Source organism: Arabidopsis lyrata (genome assembly GCF_000004255.2).
Source record: "Arabidopsis lyrata subsp. lyrata unplaced genomic scaffold ARALYscaffold_1, whole genome shotgun sequence".
In the NCBI taxonomy this organism is placed as follows: Eukaryota; Viridiplantae; Streptophyta; class Magnoliopsida; order Brassicales; family Brassicaceae; genus Arabidopsis; species Arabidopsis lyrata.
Window position 1 is genome coordinate 24,104,137 of NW_003302555.1, and position 18,535 is coordinate 24,122,671.

The 18,535-nt window shown below is 32.6% G+C and overlaps 5 protein-coding genes across 5 annotated transcripts; 3 read left to right on the forward strand and 2 right to left on the reverse strand.

Annotated features, from left to right (window-relative positions):
- Window positions 1-123: 123 nt before the first annotated feature.
- LOC9327450 (putative pentatricopeptide repeat-containing protein At1g43010) lies at window positions 124-1,473 on the forward strand. The gene is made up of 2 exons (XM_021011158.1): window positions 124-498; window positions 598-1,473. The coding sequence occupies exons 1-2, from the start codon at window positions 277-279 to the stop codon at window positions 1,450-1,452; spliced, it is 1,077 nt and encodes a 358-aa protein (XP_020866817.1). The 5' UTR covers window positions 124-276; the 3' UTR covers window positions 1,453-1,473.
- Window positions 1,474-5,905: 4,432 nt separating this feature from the next.
- LOC9327451 (pentatricopeptide repeat-containing protein At1g15480, mitochondrial) lies at window positions 5,906-7,359 on the forward strand. Its single transcript, XM_021011159.1, has 2 exons — window positions 5,906-6,154; window positions 6,237-7,359. The coding sequence occupies exon 2, from the start codon at window positions 6,249-6,251 to the stop codon at window positions 7,107-7,109; it is 861 nt and encodes a 286-aa protein (XP_020866818.1). The 5' UTR covers window positions 5,906-6,154; window positions 6,237-6,248; the 3' UTR covers window positions 7,110-7,359.
- Window positions 7,360-10,427: 3,068 nt separating this feature from the next.
- Window positions 10,428-11,059, forward strand: LOC9327452. Its single transcript, XM_021014323.1, has 2 exons — window positions 10,428-10,522; window positions 10,603-11,059. The coding sequence occupies exon 2, from the start codon at window positions 10,622-10,624 to the stop codon at window positions 10,907-10,909; it is 288 nt and encodes a 95-aa protein (XP_020869982.1). The 5' UTR covers window positions 10,428-10,522; window positions 10,603-10,621; the 3' UTR covers window positions 10,910-11,059.
- Window positions 11,060-11,683: 624 nt separating this feature from the next.
- Window positions 11,684-13,990, reverse strand: LOC9327453 (AP-2 complex subunit sigma). The gene is made up of 6 exons (XM_002894026.2): window positions 13,807-13,990; window positions 13,620-13,718; window positions 13,502-13,552; window positions 12,627-12,800; window positions 12,122-12,181; window positions 11,684-12,017 (listed from the first exon to the last, which is right to left on the reverse strand). The coding sequence occupies exons 1-6, from the start codon at window positions 13,807-13,809 to the stop codon at window positions 11,976-11,978; spliced, it is 429 nt and encodes a 142-aa protein (XP_002894072.1). The 5' UTR covers window positions 13,810-13,990; the 3' UTR covers window positions 11,684-11,975.
- Window positions 13,991-15,185: 1,195 nt separating this feature from the next.
- LOC9330134 (hexokinase-like 1 protein) lies at window positions 15,186-18,268 on the reverse strand. The gene is made up of 9 exons (XM_002894027.2): window positions 17,840-18,268; window positions 17,452-17,602; window positions 17,190-17,375; window positions 17,031-17,105; window positions 16,782-16,934; window positions 16,554-16,649; window positions 16,306-16,436; window positions 15,765-15,846; window positions 15,186-15,679 (listed from the first exon to the last, which is right to left on the reverse strand). Exons 1-9 carry the CDS (start codon window positions 18,115-18,117, stop codon window positions 15,356-15,358), a joined length of 1,476 nt encoding a protein of 491 aa, XP_002894073.1. The 5' UTR covers window positions 18,118-18,268; the 3' UTR covers window positions 15,186-15,355.
- Between the last annotated feature and the right edge of the window lie 267 nt (window positions 18,269-18,535).

The window sequence follows — 18,535 nt, forward strand, 5'->3', positions numbered from 1 at the left end:
TGGTTCTATGATGGTCAGATGTTATAGATATCCTTACATATAAATTATATAAATAGTACGAATCAATTTGCCAAACAAGAGAGAAAGGCTTTCTTAAAAAGATTTGGAACAAAGCCCATATAAACTACTCAAGTCGGTTTTGTTTGTTTCAACATAACCTGTTCTACAAGCAAAATATATATACTTGCGCATCTTATAAAATACAGTTAGCCCTCACGAATTACCAACAAAAATACCAAATCAGGGAAACCCTAAGTCTTCTCCATATCTCTAGAGATGATCAGGACGACGCAGATTCTTCAACAACAGTCTAGGCGTCTTCTTGCTAATCATAGTATCAACCATTGTTTGACTCGTCGCTCCTACAAAACCCTATCGGCTGTGAAGGCGCATTTAGAACGATGGTGGTCCGAACAAGGGGATCAAGTGAAGCCGTCTTACGTCAGAGGCGTCATCAAGAATTTTCATGACTTTAATCAGTGTTCTAAAGCACTTGAGGTTATTAATTTCAATCTTTAAACTCTGACTCGCGTACGTTGACTTTAATCAGTGTTCTAGTATATATAGATAGGGATATCAACTTCTGTAATGTGTTAGGCTTCGGAGTGGATGTGTGAACAGAAGTTCTTTAATATATTTTCGGAAGACTATGCAGCTCGGCTTCATCTAGTTGAGACTGTGCTTGGTTTGGAAGAAGCAGAGAAGTTCTTCGAAAGCATCCCCGAAAACATGAGGGATTACTCTGTCTACGACAATCTTTTGAGATCTTACACTAAATCTGAGAAAACACTAGATAAAGCTGAGGCCACGTTTGAGAAGATGAGAGATCTCGGTTTCCTCTTGAAACCTTCCCCATTCAACTCGATGATTAGTCTCTACCGTCACCTCAAGAAAAAAGATATGGTCAAGAAGCTTGAACGTGAAATGATGGAGAACGATGTGAGGTTCGACAGTCACAAGGAGTTAAATGTTTTGACTATCTTGAGTACTTGTAAAGATTCAATGTATTCTGTGTGGAATTATATTAAGAAGAGAGGAAAGATGACGGATGAAGAATATCGAAGTAGGATTAGCTATTTATTGAAGCTGGACGATGTACAAGGAGCAGAGAAGTTATATGAAGAGTGGAAACCGGTAGGACCGAAGCTGGATATGAGCATACCGAGTTTGCTGATTTCTCGGTTTTGTGAGGAAGGGAATGGATCCAAGGTTGAAGAATTAGTTGATTCGATAAGAAAGAAGAAAATTGGGATGCTAAAAGTATGTTCGACTTTTTTGGTGGCGAATGTTTACCTGCTTGCAAGTATAGTTGCCATTGCGGGCGCCATTTTTGGTTGCAATGTGTGGCTCCTTAAAACGTACCCCATTTTATGTGTGGTATTTTGTGTGTATCTCGTTCAAAAGCACCCCATTATCTTTGGTTCGCTTTGCTATTATTATATCATCAACTAGATGAAATCCCAAGGCTGCTACACTTGTTTTCTCATTTGACTTTTGTGGAGATTTATTACATGTAATAACCCATATTTGTTTTACTTCCAAAGATATTTTTATTTATGCTGTGACTTGCATCTATACTATTAATTGGGAATCACTAAAAAATAAATAACTTTATAGAGGGTAAGATATTACAAGGAATGCCATTGACATTTTTGCATTCAAAGAGTGAATTAAAATTTTCGTTTAAGGTTAAATAAGACAATTTAATGAGTTACAGAAAGAGGATCATGGGTTATTATTTCGGATAAACACGCGGATCCTATGCTGCCTGATACGGTCATGGAATTATTTCACTCCATATTCTCTGTATCTGTTACAGAAAATAATTGCCAAAAATATAAGTTCAAATTTAAAGAGATTTCTATAATCTATATAACTACCGAATCTAATTACTTGATTCTATCGTAATAAATCATGTAATATAAGGAACAAATCCAAATGCGATATAACTGTTTTCAATAAGATCTAATCTCAGTTATTATATTTACCTAATTTGAAAATAACGAAATATTCTAATCCTATCAAATCAAGCATATTCGATTACAGATTGTTTAAAATTCGGATACGCAAATATATTTTCATGTTTACAAGGGTAAACCCTAAAAACGAGAGCTGTATCGACTAATAGTAACAGGTTTGCTTAAGTAATATTATGTCAACTTTTTCATGTTCAGTAGCAGTAGAGGTTAAAACTTAATATCAAACAACTTTTCAAAACGTAAAGTAGTTTTCATCTATTATATACTACTATCAAATTTAACATGCTAAGGCGATTACGAATATAAACACTAATGTAAAAATAACCTTCACACTAACCTGTTACTCTTATATTTCTGGATATCTCCAATGCCAACATTTCTCTTCTCTTCTTCATATTCAAATCATACTTGCAAAGGAACCTTCACCTTAAAACATTTAATATTGTTATAAACAATTTAAACTTTAAAAATACTTGTGAAACAAAACCAAAAACTATGTCATATATATTATCTACTAGTTCGTGTAGTAAGAAACAATAGTAAATGTAAGAAACGAAAACTTTTATATAAATTGAGATCTCACTAACCTGAAAAATAAAGATTCTAAAATAGCTACGATGACAAAATCTCTGCAGCTCTTCCAAAGTCTCATGTGACTCCCAAAACAGCCTTCATCTGAATAACATATAGGAAAAAAGATATCTAGCTACACGAAGTATGCTACAATACATGGTCACACATCCGAAGTTTAAAAATGTATCCCTAACTACACAAACTATATGTATCGCATGCCCACATATACGAACTATATGTAGTCATGTCCAGTGGCGGACCTAGAAATATTTATTAGGGGGGTCAAAATATCACTAAAATAATTAATAATTTTTAAAACAATAAAAAAGCAAAAAACACTTAAAAAAAAACACATTTTAGGTTCAATATTTATGGGTGAAGCAAACAAAAAAGGTAAAAATATGTGATGAATTGTATTAAAAAAAGTAAGAAGTAAAAAACTATTATAAAATTTAAAGGGTTTAAATACAAATTAATAATTTTTAGAGGGTCATAACAGAAGAAATATAAACAATACTATGAATCTTAAAGGACTGTAACATAATTTCAGAATTTTAGGAGGGTCAAAAGAGAAAGAAATATAAACAATACTACAAATCTTAAAGGACTATAACACAATTTCAGAATTTTAGGTGGGTCAGCTGACCCCCTTTAAGTCTTAGTGGGTCCGCCCCTGGTCATGTCGCCAACATCACGAACAGTTTTTTTCGGTACACTTTTCGCCGGAATCCGGCATTGACCAGTTTGACCGGCGTTGACCAACATAAATATTAAAAAAAAAAATTAGTTTTTTAATATTTAGAAAATTATGTTATTGAATCATTTATAATATTGTATAATTAAAAATATATATACAATATTCAATATAAAAATATTTTGTATATATATTCAATGCATTGATTTTTATAATTAGTTAGTTTCAATAATTTCAAAACTAAACTACAAATAAAACAAAAACCAATTAGGTAAAATAATTATAAATAGAAAATTTTAAATACTCTCTAGTCTAAAGTTTTTTTTAATAATATGTTGTTAATTTTTTTTGTATTATTAAAAGAATTTTTCGTAATAATTTTTGATACAAAAATTAACAACATATTATACAAAAAAGTTTAGACTAGAGAATATAGAAAATTTCATATTTACAATTATTTTACCTAATTGGTTTTTATTTTATTTTTAGTTTAGTTTTGAAATTATTGAAACTAACTAATTATAAAAATCAATGCATTGAATATATATACAAAATATTTTTATATTGAATATTGTATATTTATTTTTAATTATACAATATTATAAATGATTCAATAACATAATTTTCTAAATATTAAAAAACTAAATTTTTTTTTTTTTTAATATTTATGTTGGTCAACGCCGGTCAAACTGGTCAATGCCGGATTCCGGCGAAAAGTGTACCGGAAAAAAATGTTCGTGATGTTGGCGACATGACTACATATAGTTCGTATATGTGGGCATGCGATACATATAGTTTGTGTAGTTAGGGATACATTTTTAAACTTCGGATGTGTAGCCATGTATTGTAGCATACTTCGTGTAGCTAGGTATCTTTTTTCCTAACATGTACACCGAAGTTTTCATCGAGTAAATCAATGTGCTATATATATATATATATATATATATATATATATATATATATATATATATAGCCTCTTAACATTAGCTCAAAAGGAGTATCTAAATCAGCAAATCTATAAAACAAAACTTTAAAAGTTGACATCTCACTAAAACCTTTAACAGCTTAATTATTTCAGAAAACCTACAATGACAAAATCACATATTATCCTCCATAGTCTTCATTTACTTGCAACTCATATATCACCTGAATAGACAAAAAAAACTAATCAGATTACAGTTAATACAAAATATACTAAATTACGTAAATTTCAAACAAAATAGTGCTCTGTATACTCGAGATTAACTGTTCAACTTAAGGAAATACCTAAATTTTAAAATAGCTTATTGAGAATAATTACACGTATAAGATCCGCTTACTTGCAAATCCGTGGCGAATTTATACTATTAAAACTGAAAATTTCAAAGATTGCAAATTCAATCGACATATACAAAATCTGTAAAACTATAAATCTGATTCAATAAAAGGCTTACCTATACATAGGATTCAAGAATTGAACAAGTAGAAGTATGAAAGGAGACGAAGTACTGAATTTTCTATGAGAAACCTCGCAAATGCTTCTGGAATTTGAGAGATGTTCTTCGTTTTGTTCGGTGCATTTTTTTCTTGGGGAAATAAAGACAACGAAATTCCTAACAAAAAAACATATGTTCAAATATTATATTAATAACATGTATTAAGATAAATAACGAATTAAACAAACAAAATTACTAAATGGACTCAGGACTGTTAATAATGGGCCTATATGAATATGTCATTAAGCCCATTTGAGTGTTATTTGTAAAAAGAAGCGTGGTCTGTCAATTAACATATTGTTTTCATGGCTTTCAAAATTTATACAGTAAAACCTCTATAAATTAATACTCAGTAAATCGTAATTCCAATATCTCAGATTATTTCTGATTCTTCGTGTTTTAATACATTTATATAAATTGTATAAATTACATTATGATATAAATCGTAATTATTTCTGATTCTTCGTGTTTTGAGGTGAGTTTCTGGAAAAAAGACATCCAACTTTTTCTCCATCTTCAGATCGAAAAGATAGACTAACCAATGCTTTTGCGAAATTTCTTGTTTGAAACTGATTTTGATGCTTAGTTTCTCTTCTGTGGTATTTTGTATGTATATAGAAATTTCTGGTTTGAAAAGACACAGACATTTTGTGAAGAAGCCTTCTGACGTTAGAGACCTCATCAAAGATCTTTGTGACACCGATCAGTTTTCTGAAGCCCTTGAGGTTAGTCAAGTTTCAATCTTTAATCTCTGTCTTTTGGAAGTAGTATAGGTTTTGATATGAACCTTTTGTGTTATGTGTCAGGCATCAGAGTGGATTTGTGAACAAAGGGTCTTTAATCTTTTTCCGGAATATTATTTAGCTAGACTTAATTTTATCAAAAACGGAGTTAACGACATGTCCGAAATGGTTAAGTCAACGAAACTTCACCATTTATCAAAAAGTCAAACTAAACTTTATGATTTAAATGACATTTCGAAAGTTTATGTTTTTTCCGTCCAAAATTTAAAAATTCACGCATTGTTCGACATTTTTCCGTTTTACATTACATTGTATAAATTACATTTAAAATTATATAAATTGTATTAAGAAATTTGCGAAACAAGAGAGAAAGGCTTTCTTGAAAAGATTTGGAGCAAAGCCCATATATACTCTCACGAATTACCAACTGAAATACAAAATCACGGAAACCCTAAGTTTTTAATAGTTCTTCTCCATATCTGTAGAGATGATCAGGACGCAGATTCTACAACGACGCTAATCATAGTATATATCAACCATTGTTTGACTCGTCGCTCCTACAAAACCGTATCGGCTGTGAAGACGCATTTAGAACGATGGCGTGAACTAGGGGATCAAGTGAAGCCGTCTTATGTCAGAGGCCTCGTTGAAGATTTTCGTTCCACCGAACAGTTTTCTAAAGCCCTTGAGGTTAGTCATGTTTCAATCTTTAATCTCTGTCCTTCGTAAGTAGTATATATAAGTTTTTATAGGAACTTTTGTAATGTGTTAGGCATCGGAGTGGATGTGTGAACAAAGGGTCTTTAATGTTTTTCCGGAGGATTATGCAGCTAGACTTAATCTGGTTGAGACTGTACTTGGTTTGGAAGAAGCGGAGAAATTTTTCGAAAGAATCCCCGAAAACATGAGGGATTACTCTGTCTACGAAAATCTCTTGAGATCTTACACTAAATCTGAGAAAACACTAGATAAAGCTGAGGACACGTTTGAGAAGATGAGAGATCTCGGTTTCCTCTCGAAACCTTCCCCGTTCGACACTATGATTTCTCTCTACCGTAAACTCAATAAACGAGATATGGTCAAGAAGCTTAAATATGAAATGATGGAAAACAATGTGAAGATCGATAGACCCATTGAGCTTAATGTTTTGTCTATAGTAAGCGATTTTAAAAGAGACTATCTGGACCCGTTATGGAATAAGTACAAGAAGGAAGGAAAGCTGATGGATGATGAATATCGAATTAGGATTAGCTATTTGTTGAAGCTGGATGATGTACAAGGAGCAGAGAAGATATATCAAAAATGGCAACCGACAGGACCGAAGCTGGATATGAGCGTACCAGGTTTGCTGATTTCGCGGTTTCGTGCGGAAGGGAATGAATCCAAGGTTGAGGAAATGGTTAATTCGATAAGAATGAAGAGAATTGTGATGCATTTGGCGACGTTAACACTACCTTTGATCAATTTGGGGTTGACTATAGTCGTGCTTGCCATTATGGGTGCCATTATCACCGCCATTGTTAAATGCAATGTGTGGCTCTTTCAACAGTATCCCTTGTTATGTGTGTTATTTTGTGGGCATATCATTCAAGAGTACCCCATTTTGTTTGCTTCGATTTTCTTTTGTATAATCAGTAGTTACTAGATGAAATCCTACCGCTTTTTACATTTGATTTTTGGGAAGATTTATTACATTTAACAACCCATATTTGTTTTACTTTGAAAGATATTTATATTTACGTTGTGACTTGCATATACCAAGAAAATCAAAGGATGTAATGTTGCTCAGCAATCGCAGAGACCAAAAACTTGTATCAGTTGAACACTCTTTACGGAAAAAAAAAATCAATGGATGTCTAATGTTTAATAGACTACTAGATATGGACCCGTGCGTTGCACGGGTTGCCGGTCGCAGTTATCATTTTTAATTTTTAATTTTTATGTTTAAAAAATTTTGGCGTCATATTAGAATTGTGAAATTTAAAAAAAGGTAAAATATGAGACAGTCTCTATTCACGTTGTATATCTTTACTTGATAATATGAGACATCCTAAAAAAAAAAATTATAAGAATTAGGGAATATGCACAAAATAACTTTATACTAAAAAGAAAATAAGAAAATAACATTTAACTAAACAATGTCTATTTTTTTTTAGTCATTTGACTACAATGACTAAACAATGTCTTTTGTTACATGGTTTTGTTAATTTTTGGCACATATTACTCATTTTTTCTTCGTTATCTTTTCTTTACTTCCTCTCGCCGGCGAAAAAATCACAAATATCTCTATTTCTCTCATTAGATTTATCTTATTTTTGCTGGATTTTTCCTTTCTTTCTCCTTCTCTCTCTCGGATTTCTTCACTACCATAGCTTTTTTTTTCCTATCTCCAATTCTCTCATTCGTTGTGCATCACCACCGAGTCCCACCACCACCATCAATACCGAATCTCGCTAATTCCAACCTAATATCTTCATCAACATTTATCGTTACCACCACCAAGGTTGAACCACTGTCATCAACACCAATACCACTCTACCACCTCTTCTCATATTTTTCCAACTACTCTTATTTCTCCATCTTCTTTATCTCCTCCGACACCGGACCGAACCTCTCCGATAACAATTCTAGCCTATGTCAATTGTTGTTCATAATTCTTAATTTACCGCTATCATCATATATTATTTGGAGCTAAATATCACATGCTATTTTTAAAAAATCATAGTGATTGAAAGGTTTTTTTATAAATAACATGATATATTTCCAACAAATAATAAATGCATGTAATTTTTACATGATTTATGTTATTTTTTAAAATCACCCTATCACTACCTTCGTAACCATCAACCACCACCATCGTCACCTCCATGTAAAAATTACATTCTACTCCTATTTATTTCACTATGACATGCTATTTTATTAAATGATATTATTTTTTCTCTAATTCTCGTTGGATGTCTGTCTTCCGTCGTCAATATTCGAGTAATGGTTTCTTTATTTTCAGATTTTGTATTATTAGTATTTATTTCATGTTTTTTTCAAATTACAATATGATGTTGAATGTTTGTCTTTTGTTTGAGGGCCATTTTGAATTTTCACATCTCTCAAAAATGTTAGTTTCTAAAGTTTTATGACTCATGGCTATTTTCTTAACTATTTTTGAGTCAAAGATTAGTTTATAAATATTATCCTAAAAATAATTTATGACCAAAAAAGAAAGAAAAACTTTACCAATAGAATGAAGTTAAAGCAATGGTAGAATTTATGAAGAAATTAGTTTACTTGGTGAGAAAATATGAAACACTCTATTTGTTTATATAGATGAGAGTATTTACAATCTTTTTTGTTATAAGATTAATAACTCATTGTATAATTTTTTTAATTTTCTATTTTAAATCCTTTTTTGTACAGTTAGTAACTTACAAATAAAAAGTTTAACATAATTTTATAATTTCGATTTTATGGAAAAAATATATTATTTTCTTATATATATATATATAGTTTCTTTATAATAAGTATATTTTATTTTTAAACTGTTTATATTTATAATTTGTTATAATTATATTTTTACAATTTTTAAGTTCTTAAAAACAGAAATTTTAGTTGCTACATGACAAAAACTTTTATGGAAATATAGGTATAATTTTCTTATAATTATCTTTTTACATTTTAAGAATGTTTATGTTTATCTTTTTACTTTTTTAATTATTAAAAAGGAAAAAACTATTTAACACATGGCAAAATCTCTGATAGATATAATTGACACGTGTCACGATCATGTGAGTTATTAACTTTGAAAACCATACTTTATATAATAAGATTTATCATAAATAGATTAGACATCACAAATAGATCGCATCTTGTAATTTAAGACTATACATATATAAAGATTTAAAAAGAGTTGATGATGTGCCAAAATTTTAAGTTATAAGCCATGTTTACAATTTTCGTATAGATTTTGTATTCTAGTTTAGTAGGTAAAGTAAAACAATTTTTGACTTCGTTTTTGCGCTATAAAGTTGTATTTCCACAATGTTTATGAGCGTAATAATGTTTTCTCAAAGATTGGCCGCATTAACTATTTGCTACTCTTTCTGTTTAAAATATAGAATGTTTTAGAGTTTTTGTTTTGTTTTAAAATATATGATATTTTACAAATTTTTCTACAACTTTAAATATATATTTGAAATTTTCTACAATTTTTTCTATAACAGAAGTGAAAATCTATATAGCAAGTTTTAAAAGAAGTGATTCTGAGCTCTACTCGTCAAATTAAATATATGTTTGGTCAGCTATGTGGATAAACACTTCTTGACAAGTTGGTGGCAATAAACTTACTCAGCCAATATTAAACATGTGAGGGGTGAAAAATTGTGGAAACCTCAAGAGAATGGACCTATTCAGGTGCCTGAAAAAAGGAAGCAAAGAGGAAAGCCAAAGAAGTATGCTAGGATAAAGGAATCTCATGAGTCATAAAAAAATCCAAACAAACTCACAAGAGATGGAAGAACCGCGACATGCTCCAATTGCAAGAGAACTGGACATAATAAAAGTACATGTGATAGACCAGCTGCTCCCACATACCCTTCAAAAAAGGAAAACCCAAGTAAGTATCCTTGAGTTTTGATGAGTTTGTTGTGTTGAATGTTGTTGTGTTATGATTAACTAGGTTTCATTTTGTTATAGATTGATGAGCATGATCCATGGAGTATACAGAATGCACCTAAATAGTTAAGGACAGTTCAAAGCCAACGGCGTTGACTCTTGTAACGGCGACAAAATGAAACTGGAAACAAACAATAGATTAGATTTTTTTGACATTAATAAAATAGTATGTGTTTTGTTTCGGCAATAAAAAAAATTCAGGTTTTGTCCTTCCAAAATTTAAATAAGTTGAATTTTTTTTGAGGAATTTTCTCAAAATTTATATATTTTTTTGCAATAATCGAACCACCGGTTCTTATTTGGTAAAGCAAAACTTTGTAATCGCTCATAATTAATTCATTGTCGGCTTCATCGGCCTTTTCCTTCTTCTTCCACCCAAATAAAAACCTTGAGGTACCGAAGCTAAATTAAAATTCATTAGGGTTCTTCTTCGCCTACAACGCTGTAATTTTGATTTTCTTCTTCTTCTTTAGTTTTAATTTCAGGGTTGACATGGAGACTGAGAGTCACGTTTCAGTCCCTGGGAAGAATCTAGTTAAAGTCGAGTTCAAGCTTGGGACAGAGAGCTTCACAATTGATTCAATCAAGGGTAATACTGTATTGGACCAATTGGTTTCGATGAAAGAAGAAAGTATGAAGATACTTAAAGATTTTATCACTAAGCATAATGTTCCAGATGATGATGTCCCTGACCAAATCTTGTCTGATGAAGAAGAAAGCGATGATGATGATGCTTCTCCTGTAATATGTCCTGTGAAACCCAAGAAGACAAAGATTTGATCTTTCTCCTTTCATTTATCACTTGTTGTCTTGTCTTTTTATCTATGGATGAAACCTTTTGGCAAATTTCCTCTTTGTGGAACTGTTTTGTTTATCTAAGAAGAATTTGAGGACTTAGGTTAAGTGATGTTCAAATTTTAGCATTTTCTAGGTGGAATATAGAAATGGTGTTGTTGAATTTTTACTAAAGGTTGGTGATTGCATTGCTTGATTAGAGCAAAGCTATTGAATGCTAGCTCTTGGAACTTCAGGGAAACTGCGAGAACACTACAGAAAAATGCTCGATTCGATAGACTGAACAGTATCATGGTATTAGGGGCAGAAATGATAAGTCTTTGGTGATTCCATTGCTTGATTAGAGCAAAGTCAGAGTTATGGAAGAGAGCTCTCGGAACTTCAGCGAAACTGTGAGGAGAACAGAGAAAAATGCTCGACTCGATAGACTGAACAGAGCCATGGTATTAGGGGCATTACAGATCCATGACTGATTTGGTTACCTATATATTGATTAGTGTTAATGTTCATGTGCGTTTGATTGATTACGGAACTCACAAAGTCTCTCTCTCGGTAAGGTTGTGTTTGAAGCTTAGTAAGTCTAAATTGTTAGAGTTTAAGAGTTGGGTTGGTCTGTTTTTGTGTTTTGTCACTAAGTATAAGAGTTTATGTGACTTGATGAGTCTTATCAATGGAGGAACAAAGAAGGATTGGGGTATCAGCATAGGCCAGTCACTGGCAGAGATAGCAGAAAATGGTTTAGAAGACAAGATCGCCAAAGATTTTAAAGCTGTCCCGAGATATCGATTCATGAAAGAAACTTGGAATATGTTCACTCACATTTTTTATAATGTTTGCGAAATAAATAGTAACATCACTAGTTGAAATGAAAATCTCACAGATAAACAAATGTTGGATGAATGATCTTTCGCAGAATCACTCTATATTCATTCACAATGTTAACACTACACCATTGTCTAACAACTCAACAAAGTATTGCAAATCTCCGAACATGCCAAGAAACATCTGGTAGGCATGCGTTAACCAAGTAGAAAGTGATTCCTAACAGTCATCACTGTAGCTTCTCGAGTTCTGACATCCTTTCGATGATTGCCTGCATATTAATAGTTGTCCCCGACAATAAAAGTTCAGCGATTGAGCAAGAGCATGTGTGATACGTTTCTGTGAAAGAGAAAAGCTTGAAACAAAATTTCTTACCCTTTTGCTTGTTTCTTGGAGCTCCCCAGCAAGAATGAATTCATCGAGTATCAAGTAAACCTTATGATTGAAGTCATAGGGAATTAGTAAGCAATTATTGGAGTACAAACACAGATCAAATCTAGAGACACAGTAGCATCTACACAAATAGACAAAAATGGGGAACGCTATTTTAATGCCCGCATACACATATATCTACGGGGTCAAGATGGTCAGCTTATGATTGAGACAAGTATAATGAGAAGAAAACGAAACTAGCTTTTGATTTTAGCAAACACAAGCTTAATTTGATAGGCCCTTGTAAGGTTAATATATGAAAATTTTCAGAAAACCATTAAAAACATCAGGGAGAATTCACTAAACTAGTTCAAAACTTCTAAGCAGCCAAAAGACTCCCAGGTTTATTCAAAACCAGTTGTTGTACACCATCACAACTTAAAGTTACGAATCCAAAGAAGCAGTTCCAGAAGCTACTTATAAAGGATAAGAGTAAGAAAGAGAGTACCTTGTGGAAATTAAACACCAAATCTAGCTCACAAACATTGCTGAAGAAATGGTCTAGTATCTCCACAAACAAATGGATACTCTCCAGGTAAGCCAACTCATTGTCGGTTATGTCCACGCACACGGAGAAAAACAATCCAGCATAACGCCTGTATATTACCTTGTGTGTTCTAAACTGAAATGATTGCAAGACAGATTCAGTATCTATACATGACAGATTCACAATGAATGTTGAATACCCACTAGGGAAAATGACAGAAAATCGGTTCTTAATCACATTTTCACGTCTCATAAGTCATAAGACAGAGATTTCTCTTTCTTTAGAAAGGTCTTGATACCGACAAGGGCATAAAATAATAATCAAAGCTAGAAACTTAACTTCAATGTCTATATATCGAACTATCTATATCTCAAACAACAATGTTAATATCCTGATTGAGGACAATTTTCGCAGTCTAAAATGCTCTTCGAATCAATCAAAATAGCTTAGTCCCTATACTGTACCAGTATCGATAGCCCTAACCTCGTTATACAAAACCTGAATCAGGAATGTTATCCATTCCAAAATATTGGTTCTTAATCACATTGTCATGTCTCACTAAGGCTATATCGAGTTTTGCTATAAAGATCTTGATACCGACTACGACATGGAGTTATAAACGAAGCTAACTCAAGCTTCATTGTCTAAATTCCGAATTTTCGATCTCAAACAACAATGTTAATGCCCCAATTAAAGAAAATTTTCACAATTTCAACAAGCCAATGCTTTTGAAATCAATCAAGATTAGTGTAAATGTCTATATGAAGAGCCCTAATCTTTGTTATGCAAAATCTGATTCAAAAAATGATAATTTTTTTAAAATCAAAACAACAAACCTCAACGAAGTTGGTGAATTTTGCGTCGCGATTCACCACTAACCTATGAACCTATGAAACAAAAATTAAGAGTCAGAAACAAAAACCTAAAAAAGGATATAGAATTTGAAATTAGTACCTCGTATTCGACTTTGTGTTTCTCTGATTCTTCGAGAGGAACATAGTATTTGGCAAGACGAGTCTTACCTTGCCTGTTCTGCAATAATATGAAACGGATCTGGAAAAAGTTGAGAGAGAACGAGATGGATCAGAAATTGAGCGTTAGACATCAAAAACAAAGTGGTGAAGAAGAGACAAAGCAGTACCATTTCTCTGGAAATCTAATGGAGAATTCAGAGGAGAAGTGGTTCGATTTTTCTTCTTTCAGATCTCAACTTTGAATTTTTTACGACCTTTTGAAATCGGGTTCTTAAGACAACTCTCCAGTCAAAATTGGAGTTTTTTTTATGAAAAATTGATTTAGGAGACCATAGAAAAATAAGTTTAGAGCTAGAAAAGATTTGTGAAAAAAAATAATAATAATTCTTTAACAAAAAGAGGTGTGAAATTAAATTTTGTTAGGGGTGGGTGCGGAACGGAAATCACTTGTTTTATTCGTATCCATTCTAGAACTAATCAGAAAGCCGTTGAAAAAAAAACTAAAAAAATACTAATAATAAATTGTAATTTTATTTTAAAATTCTTATTCCAATTTCTTTTTCTTAGATTTTTATAAGTAGTATAGTTTTATAGTCAATTTATAAATGAAAGTTTGTACAAATATAAGAGTCAAGATACATGTGTCTATAATAAATAATTAACTATGCTGTTTATATGTGTATATAAATTTGAGAATTTGGTCAATTCTACTACATTTGCCCAAAACCTTTTCACTTCTACCACATTTAATAATCATTTTCCACTCATACCACATTCATGTGGTATTATGGTATAAAAAAAAATAGTTTTTCTCTCAGGTGATGTGACAGATAAAGTGCAACATTTAAGGACAAATATATGGATTATGGGGGACAATAAACATATTCGGGAACACTAATCAAACGAAATATAAACATCGAACAAAATGAAAAGACCTCAATTAGAATTTATGAGAATCAAAATCGAAGAACAATGAATTAAAATCGAGTGACAAAAACCAGCTAACATGCAAAAATAAGATGAAATTGTAGAAGGCTAAAACTTAGGGAACAACTGCATGTAAACTTCCTTTTTTGTGCTGAAACAATGAATTTTGTCCCCGAAATTTGAGCACACAAAAGGAAGGGCAAAATAGTCATTACACTCGACAATTGTGGTATGAATGATAAATGGGTATGCAATGTGGTAAAGGAAAAAGAATTGGGCCAAATGTGATATATATGTTAATTTTCTCTATAAATTTTTAATCAAACAACTATTTACACAAAATTTATGTATTCAGAGCGGAGCAGATATCTAAGACTTGTGATTTACTTTGTTTCTGGCGGATATTAAATTTAAGTATTTGTTTGACTTTATAAACATGATCCCCTTTATAAACTTGCAAATGTCCGTATTTTTCGAATCAGATCAAAGCAGATAAATTGAATAAAAATACTATAGATATTTTGCCAAGCCCTAAGATGTGTGATTATAACATTGATTAGTCATAATTCAGAACTTGTAAGTCATTTAGAGTGTTTCATTTAGCAAATAGGGATAGATCTTTATCCAAAATTATTAATCTTGTCATCAAGAAAGAAAATGAATTTCTATTGTTCTCTTCTTGTTTGTCACTCCTCTAGTCCTCTGAACAATCTTATTGATATACATATAAATATAATGTACACAAACAAATGGACCAAGTCTATAACTCATGAATTAGAGGTTCAAGTACTAGTAAATGGAGTTAGTGGCGGCCAAAAGAGCAGCACCGAGCCCAGACACGTCTTTGGTATGTTTGATCGCAATGTGACTTAGCTTATCGCCAAGAAGCTCGACTAGTGCATCTTGCATATACTCTCGATACTGTGGGTACTTCTCGTATAGTGCACCGTCCATAGCCACAACGGTTCTTTTACCAGAACCCATTCTTTTGGTCTCTTTTTCAATTTTCTCCAGAATTGCCACTATACCAGCTCCTGCTAGACGCCCTCCGCGTTTCACTACTGTGTCACACACTTCCACCACTCTCCTCCTTTCCTGCAGATTTGCCTCTACCTGTTTCCAATATCTCGATCTGGTTTATACAGTTTATCCAATCTCTGGATGTCATTAATTTCCTTGTAATATAACAACAACTTACCTCTAAAATGTTGTATAGGACTGATCCAACCGTCTGAAGATCATCTGTAGTGTCCGCTTGCATTTCGCATAGATGCTCGGTCCTATACAAAGTTTCAGTTAGGAACTTTTAACATTTTCTTAGCTAATCAAGTTTCAAAGGCCGCCCTACCTAAAAGGCAAAAACCCCCGGCCACTTTGAGATAGTATATGATTTTAGGATATTGAATCTAAGGATAAGCATATAAACCAAAGCTGAACCAAAAAGTTCGTATCGAAATGTGTTTGTGACCATACTGGTTTTCCTGGTTTAAAATCGTAGGAACCGAAATCGTATCTGAGCCAACATCAAAACTTAACCAAAACCGATTCTTGTTTGATATAAATGCACTAAAGTTTAATAGTTGTTTTCGTTTTATCTAAAGCAAAGATAAACAAAATTACATCAAATTAAACCAAAAGCATTATATTGAGCCGAAACCAAACCACAAACCAAACTGCACATCCCTAACTAAACCACAAGCAATTACTGGACTTGGAGAAAGATTGTGAGAGAGAAGTACCTGAGTTCAAAGGGAGTGGAGAGTTTTACAGGAACGAATTGTCCGAACAAGTCACTAGTTTCACACATTTGGAGCAAAACCCTTCTTACAATTTCACCAAGGTACATCCCTGAGATCATCTTCTCATATAACTTCATCCACACACAAACAGTAAATAATTGTAAAACTTGTGGGTTGTGGCACCAGACGGTAACAAAACAAAAAAGAAAAACATAAATGTTATTAAAGAAAGGATAAAATTCTACTACATGTTCACCAGGATTCGGGCTTTTCGCATCCATCTCTTGGTCAAAAATGGTTTTCGGAAGAACCTTAGAGAATCCTCCCCACTCCGTGTTTATGATCTGATTCCAAATGAAAACAGTTTTAAGCATGAGAACATTGACAAACCTAAGTACATATATAAAACTCTTTATAATACGTTGTTCCATGAGAACATTGACAAACCTAAGTACATATATAAAACTCTATAATACCGTTGTTCCAGAAGAAGATTTGCTTTGGAGTTTAGGAATTGCATGCTTCTGCTCTACATAACAAGCATTGGTTCCAGTGCCAAGAATCACACCGATCATCACATCCTCTTCCGAATACCTTGCTCCAGCTAATGTTCCCACTCCATCATTTACCTTAAACACACAAACATCAACAACCTTACAATATGCACAAGACATACGATTCCATCTACAATTGTTTTGAGACAAAAAAAAAAAAAAGAAACATACGAGAGCAGAAACTCGCATGTCGAGTCCATGAGCTTCCATAGCTTTATTTAAACAAGCAACCACGTTTTTTCCTTCCTACAAATAACATTTTAAAGGTTATTAGAATTTAGAGCCTTATAAGAACTTGGGAAAAGAAGAAATGATAACGCATAAACTCACCATTCCAGACACTTTAAAGCCTTTAGTCCACTTGATTAATGTGCCAGAATCAATAGAAGTTTGCTTCACAGGGAATGAAAAGGTAAACCCTATCTCCCTTTTCCTCCCTTCTTCTAACCGAAACCGACTCGGCTTCTCCTTTGCAACAAAGCTTGCAAGCTTTGCAGCAATGAACCCAAAGAGTTCCTGAAAACATTCAATCAATAGCCATTCTATTAAAACAACTAGCACTCATTGACATACTAAAGATTTGATTTATTACCTCACTTGTACCAATCATAAGCTTTTGAGGAATAGATATTTGTTCAGATTCGGTAGCTACGACTCGCTTTTTCTTTCCTCCTAATTGCACGCTACGCACCCGAAAATTTGTACCTCCTAAATCCAATGCATAGAACAACCCTTCCTCATTCCTATATATCCATTAAAATGGAATAATTAGAATCTTAAGACTATACAATTTGTTTTTTTTGCTGAATCTTAAGACTATAAATTTATTTTTCTTCCTCATTCCATATATATTTTTGGTGAGATCCTCATTCCATATATAGTAAAAAAACTTAGTCATCTGTTTTTGGTTTTAATGTTAGACTTAATCATCTTTAGATCACAAAACATAATGTAATTAGAAAAAAGAAAGGAAAAAATACCCAGAAGGCAAAGCGTCAACATAAGTCAAGATCATATCGAGATCTCCTCCTCCTTCAACAGCTAGACCAGCTCGCATGTCATCAGCAATGGCGTTGGCTACGTTGCGTAGATACGGTGTAGGAGTGGCACAGTCCTTCTGAAACTTGGTTAGTACAGGACACGTCGAAGCCGAGTTAGATCGGACGGCGGACATCACGATGTAGTTTGAGCGTCGAGATGAGAAGGTGAAAGATCCGATGGTTGGGGTGACGACAGGGGAAGAAAACATGAGTGACATTGTCGAAGTTTGGTTCTGTTTTGTAAGAACGAAGATCTCAAAGTCAACTTTCTCTGAAATTATTTTTTTTAAACTTTCTAGTTGCTCTGCTACTTGCTTACTTTTGCTTATTTGATTATTTCTATCCTGCTGGGTTTTACGAGAAGAAGTTTTTTTTTTTGTCCACTAGAAGATGCAGTTTTTTGCTTTTTTTTTTTTTTTTTTTTTATATAACAAGAGGGAGCACCAGAAAGTGACAACTTTTTTATATAACTTTCTAATTTTTTTATCACGACAACTTTTTTTTTTCTCTTTAAATAAGAAAGATGATGAAAACATATTTTGATAACGAAATTAAATTTATGAATTTATAGCACCAGAAAGTGAAAAAAAAAAAACACTATGGGTTGTGAAATGATCGATTTGGGTTTAGTTGTTA

Excerpts from the sequence above, each read along its gene's own strand:
- LOC9327452 (XM_021014323.1), top strand. The coding sequence starts at position 10,622 with ATGGAGACTGAGAGTCACGTTTCAGTCCCTGGGAAGAATCTAGTTAAA.
- LOC9327450 (XM_021011158.1), top strand. The coding sequence starts at position 277 with ATGATCAGGACGACGCAGATTCTTCAACAACAGTCTAGGCGTCTTCTT. Across the intron at positions 499-597 it reads AGTGTTCTAAAGCACTTGAG|GCTTCGGAGTGGATGTGTGA; the intron begins GTTATTAATTTC and ends GTAATGTGTTAG.
- LOC9330134 (XM_002894027.2), bottom strand. The coding sequence starts at position 18,117 with ATGTCACTCATGTTTTCTTCCCCTGTCGTCACCCCAACCATCGGATCT. Across the intron at positions 17,376-17,451 it reads TTATGATTGGTACAAGTGAG|GAACTCTTTGGGTTCATTGC; the intron begins GTAATAAATCAA and ends GAATGTTTTCAG. Across the intron at positions 15,847-16,305 it reads TCCACTCCCTTTGAACTCAG|GACCGAGCATCTATGCGAAA; the intron begins GTACTTCTCTCT and ends AACTTTGTATAG.
- LOC9327451 (XM_021011159.1), top strand. The coding sequence starts at position 6,249 with ATGTGTGAACAAAGGGTCTTTAATGTTTTTCCGGAGGATTATGCAGCT.
- LOC9327453 (XM_002894026.2), bottom strand. Across the intron at positions 13,553-13,619 it reads AACACAAAGTCGAATACGAG|GTTCATAGGTTAGTGGTGAA; the intron begins GTACTAATTTCA and ends TTTGTTTCATAG. Across the intron at positions 12,182-12,626 it reads TGGTGTTTAATTTCCACAAG|GTTTACTTGATACTCGATGA; the intron begins GTACTCTCTTTC and ends TTCAATCATAAG.